Source organism: Rattus norvegicus, chromosome 7 (assembly GCF_021556685.1).
Source record: "Rattus norvegicus strain SHRSP/BbbUtx chromosome 7, alternate assembly SHRSP_T2T, whole genome shotgun sequence".
NCBI lineage: Eukaryota > Metazoa > Chordata > Mammalia > Rodentia > Muridae > Rattus > Rattus norvegicus.
This window is the reverse complement of record NC_141540.1, coordinates 13816670-13830744: the sequence shown is the minus strand read 5'-3', so window position 1 is coordinate 13830744 and position 14075 is coordinate 13816670. Positions and strand designations below refer to the sequence as shown.

At 57.4% G+C, this 14075-nt stretch overlaps 1 protein-coding gene across 2 annotated transcripts; it reads right to left on the bottom strand.

The window, feature by feature from the left end:
* Positions 1-400: 400 nt before the first annotated feature.
* Positions 401-13926, bottom strand: Pias4 (protein inhibitor of activated STAT, 4). 2 transcript variants are annotated; one of them, XM_087557694.1, is made up of 11 exons: positions 11693-12345; positions 10261-10666; positions 5222-5306; positions 4950-4991; positions 4640-4730; positions 4425-4553; positions 4213-4318; positions 3020-3093; positions 2777-2937; positions 1580-1710; positions 401-1502 (listed from the first exon to the last, which is right to left on the bottom strand). In XM_087557694.1, exons 2-11 carry the CDS (start codon positions 10661-10663, stop codon positions 1231-1233), a joined length of 1494 nt encoding a protein of 497 aa, XP_087413820.1. In that variant the 5' UTR covers positions 10664-10666; positions 11693-12345; the 3' UTR covers positions 401-1230.
* Positions 13927-14075: the final 149 nt, after the last annotated feature.

Sequence of the window (14075 nt, the reverse complement as noted above, 5' to 3'; positions counted from 1 at the left end):
CCCATTCCTCGTGAGTGGCCGCGGTACCAGCACATGGGTTTCTCACTGAGCACAAAGTCCTCCTGATCCCTCCACTCTGTACGTCTGAGCCTCGATCCTGATCAGGGTCGAGTATTACTCCAGTGTATTTTCTACACAATTTTTTGTCAGAGTTCAAATTTCTGTGTGGGAGGGTACTCACACTGGGCCCACCCAACTTGCTTGTGTGTAGGTACACAGATCAGAGGCCAACCCTTTTGTTTGGCTATCCCTGCCACCATTGTCCTGCTAATGATGAGGCTCAACAGTGTCTCGCTGCCCAACAAGCAGTCCCCCTGGGCTAATTGACCCACTGCACAGCTCCTAGGGAGAAGTAGCCTGGGCTACAGAGAAACCACAGATGGTCAGAAGCCAGACCGGCTACTCTTCGTTCTTTTTTTTTATTTGCATTTTTAAAAAACAATTAAATTAGAATACAAATATTAGAAAAGAGTGCCGTGTGGCTGGCCAGGGCCCCGGCCTCCCAGCGAGTTCATGCGGTGACACCGCCAGGCCGCCCAGCTCCAGACCGGACCCGGTATTGCTTCCTGACAGAGTCGGGTGGGGAGGGCGGCAGGATGCCCCGAGGTCTGCCTGGCAGCGGGGCGTTGGAAGAGCGAGGCTCCGGAGGGTAAGGAGGCAGCCGGGGAGCCCCATGCCGCGGGCCACACAAGAGCAGAGCGACAGCGCCCAAGCCCGCGGCCGGCTGCCCCATGGGGAAGTTAACCTGAATGAATTGGAGTTACCGAGGTAGCTGGCTAGAAACGACACCCCCCCATGCCACCCGGGTCTGCCGCCGCGCCCGGCCCCGGGACACCACGTTATTGCACATTGTGGCCACCGTCCCCGGCCCGCCGCCCCACCATGGCTTCTCAACTAAAACTGCTTGCGACCAGGCCAGCACTCCGGGGTCAGGGCTCGGCCTCAACGCAGGGAGCGGGGACAGCCGCCGGCCGCTGTCCAGTGTCCGAGGTCCCCGCGCCCCGCGGGCTGCTCCGGGAGGTGGCGTGCAGGCTGCCGGCCCGTGTAAGTGTTTATTTTCTCGTTTTTTTTTTTGTTTGTTTGGTTGTTTTTTTTTTTTTGTCATTTTACTTTTTTTTTAATCCCCCCCAAGAGGAGAGTCCAGAAGTACAGGAGCCGGGAGCCGGGGAGGGGTGGGCGAGGGAATGATGGACGGGAGCGGCTCCCGCCCTCCAGCGCCCCGCAGCGGCGTCAGCAAGCGGGCACCAGTCCCTTCTGGAACGGGCAGCGGCGCTTCGGCCGGGGGCCCTCGTCATCGTCCTCATCGTCGTCCTCGTCCTCATCCTCATCTTCTGAGGACGACGAGCTGTCCAGTGTGAGGTCCACCACGTCTGCGCCTGTCTTGCCGTTCTCCAGGCCACCGGCCGCCCCCGCCCCGCCGCCGGCGCCGCCTGGGCCACTCAGGCCACTTCCCATGCCCGGGGTGCTGGAGGCTGGTGCGAGCCCGTTGGCGTCCGAGGTGCCTGTGGGGACAGGGCAACAGTGCTCAGCCGCCCTGCGTGGCTGGCGCGGTTTGGCGGATGCTGTTTGGGGGACTCACCTAGCACCAGGATGGGGCCCTGTGGGCTGCAGCTTGGTTCCTTCTCTGCACGTATTGGGCGCCATGAACCTTCCGCCAGGAACTCAATCTCATCTGCGTCCTCACACTCACTCAGGATCTTCGACAGCAGCCTGTGGGCACCAGAGTGGACAGGTCTGGGCAAAGGCACAAAGTGCACTCTGCCCGGTGCCCCGTACGCCTGGAGAATTCACTCCTATACATTCTGAGGCCCTGTAGGCTGAACAGATCTCTTATTGACTTCCCACAGCACACGTCTGGGATCATGTCGGCCAACAACAGGAGCTTCTCTCCAGGAGGTCCCTGGCTACACTGGGGTGGTGGCACAGGGCTCCACCAAGGGCAAAGGCACCTGCTGAGCCTGCCAGCCCTGGCTACTGCTGGCCTGGAGCTTAGGGGAGGGAGGGCTTGCTGCAGAAGGACGACCGCAGCTGGGCTGAGAACAGAGGGCAATTGAGTCCAGCCCACATGCCCAGTCCCAGGGCGTTCACTCCACCCAAGGCTAGAGCTGGTCAGGGAAGTGGCCATCTGCAGGCTGGGGAGCTGGGCTGGTGGCTGCTTCAAGAGCCCCTGTCTCACTAGGAGCATGGCAGATCAAAGGCTGTGACCTCTGGGAGGAGCCAGGCTTGAATGGCAGGTTGGGGGTGGTAGTGCATTCAAGTCCCTCTTCCCAGCCCAAGGACAGACAGAGGTGCCCCCACCCCCAAGTGGTTCTGAGGGCCTCAGTTCTTTGTCCAGGCTCTGGGGACACAGAAGTGTGGCTGGCACCTGGCAGGAACCTCAGGTATGGCAGACAGCAGACTCAGTGTTCTGAGTAGAGAGCTAAAACACCCCAAGGGAAGGAGCAGCACCCTCCCTCTATGCTATGGGACAGGTTCCTGCCTGTCTTGCCCTCCCCACATAGAAGCCACATCTGCAGGTGACCACTGGCAAAGACTGGGAGCTCAGGGTCACATGCACAGGGGACCTAGCAGCCTGAGGCTGCGACAGAATGACCCTCTCCACAGCAAAGGCTCCAATAATCTTGCAACAGAGGCCACAGACTACGGGCTTAGAGCAGGGGAGTCAGGCAACACAGCCAGCTGGTGTCTCCAGTGCAGAGCTTGGCTCTGTTCTCCGTGACACACCCCAAACACAGTAGTGTTCAGCCTGGAGTGGCCCAGGCCAGGCCAGACTCACCCATCTATGATGAGCTGGTCATAAGCTGCGGGCTTGTCACACACAGGGCACATCCACGTGGGCTTCTTCTCATTCATTTGTAGGTAGAACACGGCATCAAAGCACTGCAGGTGTGCGCAGGTCTCTGCACGGCAGGGCACCGAGAGCCGCATCTTCACCAGCTTGGAGAGCAGACAGATAGGATGTGAGGATACTGCTATCCCAGAATGACCACCCACATGGCTGGGGACAGATGGGACTCACTGGGCAGATGAGGGACACTCGCACTCCGGTAGTAGCGATCTCGCTGTCAGGGTCTAGGCGAAGCTTCTCCTTGACTATGTGAGGTGACAGAGGGGATGGGGACTGTCAGACAGCAGGCTCTCTCCACAGCTGAAGGAGACTGCAGGTCTCATGTAGGCCAGGCTGGCCTCTAGCTCCTGATTGCCTGCTTGGAAAGTCACTTCCAGCCAGCCTGAACCCCACAAATCCCGATGCATCCCACAGAAAGGCCCTGGGGGCTCCCACACCTGCTGAGGCTCTGATAGGTAGCATGTCATTTCTGGAAAGATCCAAGAGGCACAGCTTCCCTGAGGCCATACAGATATGTTGTGGCAACATCACAGCCCTGAGGGGTCAGCTGAGAATACCACTGAGATGGCACAGAACCTGTAGCGTCAGGCCAGCAAAAGCTTTTTCTTAAGCCTTGTGACCTGTCGAACACTGACCAGGCGCATGCACACAGGGTGCACCTGTGACTTTGCTGTCCCAACCCTGGTTAACAAACAATAGAGCTGGTAGCCTTGGCCTGCAAAGCAAGCCTTCAATTGCTCAGGTAGGACAACTCCAGCAGGCCTGGGCCCCCTCCTCCCAGCTAGGGGGTCATGATAGCACCCTCCTCAGAACAGACTGGAACCTGGCCAGGCCAACCCCAGTTGAGACGGGAAACAACAGGCCTGAATGCCCCCAAGGCAGCTGAGGCCTGCCCTGCAAAGGAATGTCCACTGGGGAGGTCCAGAGCCAGGGAGGTTGGGTGGGCAGTGTGGGCTCTTAAGCCTTCTGCAGGGGCCATGTCTTCAGAACTACACTGTCTGTCTCAACTTAAAAACACCCATCTTGGCTGGGCGATGCTGACAGACTCCTTCAATTTCAGCACTTGGGAGGCAGAGGCAGGCAGATCTCTGAGTCTGAGGCTAGCCTGGTCTAGAGAGCAAGTTGCAGGACAGCCGGGGCTACTATACAGAGACCCCTGTCTCAAAAGAACAATGCCATCACCTGTGTCCCACCGTCCTGCTGCTCATCATGCTCTGTGCCCACAGACCAGGGCCTAAAACCCCACGGCAAGGGCCAGGAGCTGGACCCCAGCCTGGCCTTGCGTCTTTCCCCACATCTGTCACTGCACACCCTAGCAGGAGGTCCCAGCAGGCACAGCAAGGCCTGGAGGCCCTTCCACTCACCCAGAGCCTTGCAGAGCTCAGGATGCTTCACCCCAATCGTCTTCAACCTCTGTAGCAGGTCTGAGGAGGTCAGCTGTCGCACCAGGTACAAAGCCACAGAGTAGCTCTGTGGACAGAGAGGCTGTGTCAGGGCAGCAATGTGGAAGGATGGGGTGCTGGGCACAGGATGGACAGGGAGACATGAGGCAGTTGGGTGCTGGGCCAGGGCTCACCTTGCCATAGTTGCCCCAGGTAACAGTAATGCGGTTGGTGGCCGAGGACAGATACATGAGGTGGGTAAGGTTGATGGGGCGGCAGGGCCTCTTGGGTTCCACACCAGGCTTGTTGGAGGGATAGTAGCCCTGTGGACAGAGCTATACTCAGCCCCACCAGGTCCCCATTCCTGCTTGGTGTCTATGTCACCCCGCTCCCAGGCTGCCCCGCTCACCGGCACTGAACAGTAGCTGTGGTTGACTTTCACAGCGATGTTGGGTGGATACTGGTCCTCCTGTGGACAGCTGGTGTCAGAGTAACAGATCCTAGGGAGACAGCAGGACATGGGGCTGTGGGGGAACATGAGACACAGGGGGGCTGTGGGAGTTCACGGGACATGGGGGTGGGGCTGTGGGGACACACAGCCAAAGAGAGAGAACTGGGAAGGCCTGTGCAATGAGAGCAGATGGTGGCAGTACAGGACAGCTTGTTGGGGTTGCTGCAGGTCGGGGTAGGGCGTGGCTTGCTCTCTCGCTGGCTCGTACCTCAGTACCACCTGCACTGCTTTCACTCCAGGCTGCAGCTCCCTGTGGGCAGGGCAGGAGCAGAGTCAGTGGCAGCATAGGCCACCCAGGGGTCCTTCTCTTGGTTACCAGCTAAGTGGTCATAGAACCCACCCACCCCAGCTTGACCTCTGCCTTGGCAAATAAGGCAGGGACAGCCCAGGCTCACCCACACCCATGGCACCCAAGGGTCTCTGGGCTTCGTCTGATGACGTGTGTGCCTGGGAGAGGCTCCGGAGCCTGCTGGGCCCCACCTGGAGTTGCGGATCATCTCCACCTGCCGAGGGGTCAGCGCGAAGATGCACGGGCTCTCTTGCAGCTTCTCAGCACTCTGTGGGACTGAACACACGTGGGTCAGGCAGCCTAGCTTGACAAAGGCCACCACTCTTCACCTGAGACTCTAGTGACATGTACTGGCCTCGCCCATTCTGGAACCCCCCCTCCACCCCCAGCCATGTAGCCCAAAGGTGGAGGGGTAGCCGCATGTATCTGTGGGCCACCGTTCTGTCTGCACGGGCTCCACAACAGCATGCTGGCCTATGGGGCGGGAGCCCAGCAGGGGGCTTTTAGTTGCTGTGGCCACAGCAGGCCTAAGGAAAAGGAGAAGAGGCAGTACTGGCACCTGCCACCCAGTGTGCAGGAGGCCGGAGCAGAAGGATCTTGGGTTCAAAAACCTGCCTGGGGGCTGGGGATTTAGCTCAGTGGTAGAGCGCTTACCTAGGAAGCGCAAGGCCCTGGGTTCGGTCCCCCAGCTCCGAAAAAAAGAACCAAAAAAAAAAAAAAAAAAAAAAACCTGCCTGGACTCCAGGTGAGTCTGAGCCCCAAGGGCACACAGCAGTGGGGAACAGGCCTATAGCTCCACCCAGCTCTGCAAAATCAGCCACCATCCCTGCCAGGTAGCATTGTCTGAACAGCCGCAGGATCTGGTTTATGAGAACAGCTGATGCTGGGTGTGATTGGCCTGGAACCTTCTGACCCGAAGGCTGTTGCCTGTGCCACATACTGAGTACAGGCAGATTCCGACCTGGGGTGGAGTGGCTGGGGTGAGGGGATTGTCTCACATACAGAAAGAGCCATGGGCCCCTGGGTGACAGCAGGCTGCATGCAGAATGCTGCAGGGCCCGAGGGAGAGCTGAGACCAGGGCTGCCTGGGCCACTCAGGGCTGCCTACCTGCAGCCATCATCCAAGGGAGGGTGAAACAAGCCCAGCAGGACCATGGCAGACACCTGAGGTGGCAGTGGCTGGGTAGGAGATAAGAGTCCCATCCTCCAGCAGCCAGGCTTATCCCACCCATGCCACTGCAGGAACCACAGGCTGCCGGTCCCCAGAAGCAGCCTGCCCCCACCCGGCACTGAGGGCTGGGTCTCCAGGGCAGCACCAGCCTTGAACTGAACCCTTCCTGGAGGCCTCATCAGACCCACCCAGTTTTATGGCCTTTGCACCAACTGTGGCTCTCACTTTATAGCCCAGGCTGGCCCTGAACCTGCAACCCTCCTCTAATAAGTTGTTGATGCTCATGTCTGTCCTATACAACAGTGTCTGAGGGCCTGATCAAACTGTCCAGGCGTGGTGGCCCACACTTAATCCCAGAGGCAGAGGCAGGTAATCTCTGTGAATTCCAGGATAGCCAGAGTTCCACAGAGAAACCTTACATCAAAAGAAAACCAAGGGGTTGGGGATTTAGCTCAGTTGGTAAAGCACTTGCCTAGCAAGTGCAAAGCCCTGGGTTCGGTCCTCAGCTCCAAAGAAAGAAAACCAAAACCAACTGCACACCGCCAGTTCGGAATGAGGTGGGATGAGGGCAGCCTGGGCTACCCAGCAGCCTGCTGCCTCCTTCCCTCCCGACCACTCTCTCTGGCCTCTACAGCATGGGTTTTAGGTGGAGGACCACACCATGGACACTGCACATGGGCAGGGCAAACACAAACTCTGTGGGGGAACCCACAGACCGCCTCTGCCTGGCCTTGGAAGACGATGCCCAGGATCTTCACTGTTGTGTGGTCTAAGTCTTGTGCACTCCAGGGTGGAGGTGGGCAATGGGAACCCAATAGAGAGTAGGACTACCCAGGACCAGCTCTGGGTATCCCTAAGTCCCTCGAGACATTGACACAATTGCCACTTCATCCAGGGGCTACAGGGGATAAGTGGCCTCCTCACCAGACGGTCTCACTGTGTAGCCCTGGCTGTCCTGGAACTTGCTCTGTAGACCAGGCCTGCCTCTGCCTCCTGAGCGCTGGACTAAAAGCATACACCACCACCTGGCTAAAGTGATAGGCATTTAATGCAGGACTATCTGATTGCACTAGCAGTGCCAAGGCCAAAAGTGGGGCCCCATCTGCCTCAGGCCAGCCATGGCAGCAGCGTGCTGGGCTCGATCACCTAGGTACCATCAGGTCCAGTTCCACACAGCTGCCCTCGCCCACCACAAAGGTCCTGAGTTAGGGGTCGGCAGGGAGCAGAACTGACTGAGGACAGAGTGGCACTCAGCACCACTGTGGGACTCACGGCTAGGTGGGGATGTACCTAGCCACAGAGGAGCACAGCCTGTGCCCCGGGGGTGGGCAGGACCAGTGTACTCTGCTCACCCGTGCTGCTGTCCTGCCCCAAATCCGTGATTTGAGCCAGCCAGGCCCAGCCTGGGGGTCAGACAGCAAGGGTGGTGGTGGATGCAGGGGTGCCTGCCGATCAGTGCAGCAGTGGGGAAGTACAAACAGGATCAGAGGGTCTAGATCATTTTTGTTATATAACAAGTTGGGCCAGCCTGAGCTACCTGAGTCCCTGCCTCAAAATACCACAAAAAATAAACACCCAAAAGGTAAAGTGCAACAGATAAAGGTAGTGTTGAAAGCCAGCTATGGTGGAGGAGACGTTATATGGGCAGGCATTGGGGAGCACCTGTAACGACTGACTGGGAAAGGCCTGGGGTGGGTAATGAAGAAGTCAGTGTGGGAGGCTGAGGTGTAGCCTGTGCCAAAGCCCTGCTGACAGAACCAGGCAGGTTTTCCCAGTGTCCTCTGAGGATGACACGGGTGGACCTCTATTCACAGCACTGTCGGGGCTGGAGCTAGAAGACCATAAGTGCCAGGGCAGCCTGGGAACTGACCCATGAGGACAGCAGGGGGAAGTAGCAGGGGCTAAAGAGGCTGATGTCCCATGAGCCGGAGGATCATGGGTCCCCCAGCCCTGGCCACGTCCTCAAGTCTAGAGCCCCCATCACTCTTTACTACCATAATGGCTTCATTCCATCTAGATGACCTCCAGGAAGCCCTCCAACTGCTCAAAGGACACACGGCCCTAGGGCAGGCAACACCAGCTCCATGATACCTCCTTCTCCACCCAGTCCCACACCATCCTCACTTCTGCCTGGACCTCCAGGTCTCGAGTCCTGAGTCAGTGCTGCTGTGGGCAGCAACTGCTATCTATCAGGGCCTGCCTACCCTGGAAGTGGGGGAGAAACCAACATGGACCCCCAGACAAACAGGGGTACAGCCTGGTGGAAAGGGAATCAACCTGGGGGCTAGCTCAGGCTGCTGTGTGTCCTTGGATGAGTCCCTTGCTCTCTCTGGTTACTGGCTGTCCATGTGCCCTGGTCTCCAGCTGGTCTCTCCCTCCTTTTCCCCTCCCCCTCCGGGTGCTCAGGTGACATATGGGTTCAGTCCGACTGTGTCTGGGGCCATGCTGGGAGGGTCTAGGCCAGGGCTAAGGAAGCCTGTGAAATCTTGGGCTTTGGAACTTGAGAAGTCACAGCCTAAGACCTAGGATCAGCACCCTTACCGAGCAGCCCCTCAGGGTGTGGGGACCCTGGGAGGGGGTGCCCTGGTGAGAGGCAGGCGGGCAGGCTAGATCTCTTTGTTCAAGTTGCTGGTATACAGAGGAGCATGCTCTCCCGGAGATCAGGTGACCGAGGTCCCTGGGGGGTAGGGGCACAGTGATGCATTGTGGGGCAGAGTGACGGCTGGCTTGCTCGGCAGGAAGGAAGCCTGTCATGCAGGCGGGGAGGCCAGGGGCCAACCTCTTGGCACTTAGGTCTCCCTCAAGATGACACCCAGTCAGCTTGGCCCCAAGGCTCCTGACAGCAGGGGGGCAAGCTTGTGGCACTTGGAGCATGACAGGAAGGGCAGGGTGGGCAGACTGGAGGCTCTGCCTAGAAGCCCCCATCAGCATCGTAGGTTTCAAGAGAAGGGTGGAGCCTCAGTAAGGGGATGGGGCCTCTAATCACAGAAAAGTCCTGGACCATGCCAGAAGGTACAACCACTGCTGTCCACTGTCCTTCCTCCAGCAGCCCCAATTTAAACACAGCCCCCCACCCCTACCCCGCGCCAGTCCTAGGATAGGAGGACATGGCCTTGCTACAGTAGAAGAGTGCTACCCAGGCTGAAGGGAAGGCCCCTAAGCACCACGTGGTGTCAACAGAAGGCACTGCCCATCTCTGAGCCAGCCCAAGTACTGGGGCCCAACCTCTGGGCTTTCACAGAGGCAGGCAGGATGGAGAATGTGGCATTAGGACGTTGGGAGAATCCGAGAAAGTCCCAGGACCTTCTAGGTACACAGCTCAGGGCAGCCTCTGTGGCTACAAGCCTACTTGGCAGTGCGCAGAACACCAGGCGCTGTAGAGGGCTCGGAGGCCATCCTTGCCTCAACAGGGAGGATGGGGTCTGACCGACCAGTCTATGACCTGGTACCCTGAGAACTTGGAACTTAGCATCTATTTTTCTTTTTCTTTCTTTTCTTTTAAAAATCAGGGTCTGGGGGCTGGAGAGATGGCTCAGCGGTTAAGAGCATTCATTGCTCTTCCCGAGGTTCTGAGTTCAAATCCCAGCAACCACATGGTGGCTCACAGACATGAGTAATGGGATCTGATGCCCTCTTCTGGTGTGTCTGAGGACAATAGTGTACTCATATACATAAAATAAATAAATAATTCTTTAAAAACAAAATGTCATTTAAAAAAAAAAAAATCAGGGTCTCTTTGCCCAGGCTAGCCTCAGAATCATGGCAATCCTCTTGCCTCAGCCAACCAAGTGGGGGGTGAAAGGTTATGCATGCTAGTGAATGCTTGGCTCACTTTTCAACCTACACCCTCAGCCACACCCTCCGAGGTCTTAGTTTGTAGCCCAGTCTAGCCCCGAAGTCTGCAGCCCAGTCTAGCCCCTAAGTGATGAGAAGGCCAGGATGTGCTTGCTGCCCTGCCTCCCACGCCATGTGCTTTAAGCTACTAGGTTTGGGGAGGCTGGTCATGGGGCACAGTGCTGAGACTGCTTTGGGGGTCTCGGGACACTGCCCACCACTCACCCAGCTCAGTGGGCTTCAGCAACTCGTCCAGCATGTTGAAGAAAGGCAGCTTTACCAGGCGTACCTCCGGCTTAAGGGCCTTGGTGGGCAGGCGCCCCAGTCCATTCAAGTACTTCCCGTACAGCACGGGGTAGTCCACGGTGGGTCCTGACAGGGGAGTCCTGGGCATGGAGTGTAGTGCCAGGGGATCCAGGGGCCGTGGCGCCTGTGGGCCGGGCTCTGCACTCTTCTTGGCATAGCGAGTCTCATACAGCTCTTTGATCTTCTTGAAAAGCTCCGGGCTACAGTCAAACTGCACCAGCTGCAAGGCCCTGGTCACCAGCTCATGCTTCAGCCCGCTCTTGCTACGACCTACAAAGCCCAGCAGCATCTGCAGGTCTGACACTCGGAAGCTCATCACCATGTTCTGCAAAGGGGAACCACAGCAGCTCTCAGGGATTTGATCCTCTAACCTGCATCTCCCCTCGCCCCACAGCTCCCTTCCTGCTTCCTATAAGTGCTGTTCCAGAGTAGGTATGGCCTGCTAGTCTCAGGCAAGGACCCTGGGCACCATAGGCGGAGACAGGTCTTCCAATAAGGCACCCTGGGTTCTGCCCTTGGTTTTTAGCCAACCATGCCAGGAGTACCCCCCAAGGCACCACCAGGGTACCCAGGAACAGAATGGGTGCACATGAGAACAGCCAAACTGAGCAGTGACCTAGCTAATGACAAGGTGACACAGATGGGCAGGCCTAGGAATGCACTTACGGGATGTTTCAGGCAAAAGGAAACCAACCAGAGCATAAGGGGATTCCAGAGCATGACCCAGGCCCTCTGGCAGGACACCTGCACTCAAGACAGCTGATGGCTGCGGGCATGGCAGGGCCCCACAGATACAAGGACTGGGCATCCCTGACAGGTCAGCTGGGTCCAGGGTCTCTTGTGTTAAGTCCTGATTCTGGTCTCCACTGAATGAAGAGTGGAGGTAGAAAGGGACTTCCACAGAGCTGGGACACATACCCCAAGTAGCATGAGGAGACAGTCAGGTGACCCAGTCTGTGAGCCCCAAAGAAACCTGTAAAGCAATACAGAAAGCCCACCTGACCAGCCCAGGAGTCTGGGATCTGTCCCATTGGATGTCCACCTGGTCACTTGGGGTGCTGAGCACTACCTAACATGGCCCTTGGGACCAAAAGCAGTGTCCTAGGGAGTACTGAAAAAAACCTGAGATCTGGGGTACCAGCTACTACAGCATGACTTAAGTACTCCTGGTATTACAGGGTGGGCTGGAGTTTGACCTGGTTACTACCAAGCTTCCCAGACCTCTGGAGGATTGTAGGGAAGCCCGGACTCTCCAGGGACTCTAGGGTATGTGGCTCTTGGGCACACCTAATGTGGCCTTCACTTCCTCCTGCACGCAGGGACGAACAACACATAGTTAGCACATTCGTACCCAAACCCTCACAACTCAGGAGAGGTAAGTAAGGTAGGAGCCCTCGGTGGTTCAGTCAGAGCAGGGGCTTTGTGGTCCCAGTGGTTACCAGGAGCTCCATCACCGAGGATGCATGGCAGCATGAGAGCAGCCAGGTCGCTACCATATGGTCTGGGTCAGGTTTCTTAGCAGCTGCCATGGCCCAAGCAGCCTGCTAAGGAACAGCAGGGCATCGGACAGGTGCAGGAAGAAGCCTACATCCATCGTCCAGAGTGCATTTCCCGCCCTGGCACAGACTGCAGCATCAGCGCCATGACTTCTGGAGCCTTCAGCCGGGGTGTGATGTAGAACGACAGCCCAGACACAGACACAAGTGGCTGCACTCAGCTGTGTCACTAGCCAAGGGTCTTCAGAAAGCTGAGATACACAAGGGCAAAAGGTTGAAGGCTTCACTCCAGCCTGTGGCAGGGACCACTCATCTGCAGGATGGAGCGTGGTCCATTCATTCACAAACACCACAATCGCCTCCTGGAAGCCCCAGTGGACCTCAGAAGACAGACTCTCTGGCCTGTTGTGACAGGCTGGAGGATAGCTACAGGAGAAGTGGAAGTACTACCATCAAACTTCAAGCACTGTGAGGGCCATGACAGGAGCCCCTCTGGATCATTTCAGAGCTGCAAAGAAGGGACAAGTTCACCTAACTAAGGTGGAGGAACGGTCTAGCTGACAGAGGGTCAGCAACTTTTATTTCAAGGATCTAGACAGCAAAGAAGCAATTACAGCCCTTATCGCTGAGGGGGGAGGTGGGTACAGAGGCATTGGCCTCCCCCAATGTTCTAAGGATGCTACAAGAGGGAATTCAAGCAGTAAAACTGGGTCCCAGACCCACAGTTCACATGTACCCATCTCAAAGTTCTGTTCCCCAAGAGTTTATGTAAATGGTATAGATTTTGGGTGAGTGAACAGGGGGGAAGATGGTTACACTTTTTAAAAATTTTTTGGAGATAGGGTTTCTCTGTGGAGCCATGGCTGTCCAGTAACTCACTTTGTAGACTAGACTGGCTTTGAACTCAGGGAGATCTCCCTGCCTCTGTCTCCTGAGTCCTGGGATTAAAGGCATGTACCACCACACCCGGAGTGCACTTTTTATTCAGAGTCTCTAGAATCACTCTAAGGGTCCTGGTGGGGAGGGAAGAACCATGTAACAAAAGAGACAGGAAAGGAGGGTGGGCAAGTCAGGATCTTATTGGTAGGAAGATGCTTGAGGAAGACTGAGGGGCTGGAGCCTTGGCAGGGAGACAGCGTAGAACTGGATGAAAGCTAAGCCAAGCTGTACTCCGGGAAGGTTTAATGGGACTCAAGAAGGTCAGAGCCCTGGTACCTTAATGCAGAAATGGGGGAAACAACCCTAAACAGTGCTCCCCTGGACTCAGTCAAGGTGTCTCGTGGGGATCAATCTGAGGAACACATAAAAAGAAGAGGGTGGTGGGTCCAGCGGGCTACACCAGGCAGCAGTAAAACCCTACAAGATGATTCACTAGGATGTAGAGGTTAGAGAGTGAGGCAGGATCATTGGAGGCTGGCAAGTGGGGAGCGGGGCTCGAGGGGTGGGTCTCTAAAATGAACTTGGACACTTATAGTTGGGTTGAGTCTGGAGTCTGACTTATTCAGTAGTGGGAGGTGTCAGTACGGGCCCAGAGAATCAGAGCACTTGTGGAAATCCCTGCAGACCTTCCCCATGCTGGCCTTTAGGGGAGGAAAGGGGGGGGCACCCGGACCTGAGTCCTACTCGTTGCCTTGGAAACCCGATGGAGAAGTCACTGCATTCCTTCGGCTTCCAAGACCACAGAAGGACCCCCACTTCTGTCCCAATGGAGCTCACCCAAAAGAGGACAGTGCCTGTTCCCGGGAGGCTGTGTATTCGCAGCCTGTAGGAAACCCAGTTCGGGTCGGTAAAGAAGTGACAGTAGACGGCGGGGACACCCCAGGAGGGTGCTGGCGACCCCGCCCCCGGTCTCCCCGCCCCCCGCCCGCAGGCTCAGCCCGCGTCCTGGTCGCACCCTCGCCAGCCCGCGGCGCCACACCCCGCCCCCCGCCCTCCTAGCTCCCTGCGAGGAGCGGTCCGTACTCCGCCACCCGCCTGTCCCGGCTGGAGCCACTCTCCCTCACTCACTTTGGCCTCCACCAGCTCTGCCGCCATCTTGGCCACTAGCGTCCCCCGCGCCGGGAGGCCCCAGCCGTCGCGTCACGTGAGGGCCCTCGACTGTGGGGCGGGACCTGCGCGAGAGCCAATAAAAGCAAGTGCTGGCTCCTTTCTCCACGCCCCCGCGCCTGAGAGGCGGGAGGAGGCATCGCGCGCACGCGCCCCCAGGAACCACCGCCCGAGGATCTAGCCAATCACAAC

Bases quoted from the DNA above. Each gene is read 5' to 3' on its own strand.
- Pias4 (XM_087557694.1), bottom strand. From the start codon at position 10,663: ATGGTGATGAGCTTCCGAGTGTCAGACCTGCAGATGCTGCTGGGCTTT. The intron at 2,938-3,019 runs GTGAGTCCCATC...CTGCTCTCCAAG, and splicing joins GAGTGTCCCTCATCTGCCCA to CTGGTGAAGATGCGGCTCTC. The intron at 1,503-1,579 runs GTGAGTCCCCCA...CTGTCCCCACAG, and splicing joins GGGCCCCATCCTGGTGCTAG to GCACCTCGGACGCCAACGGG.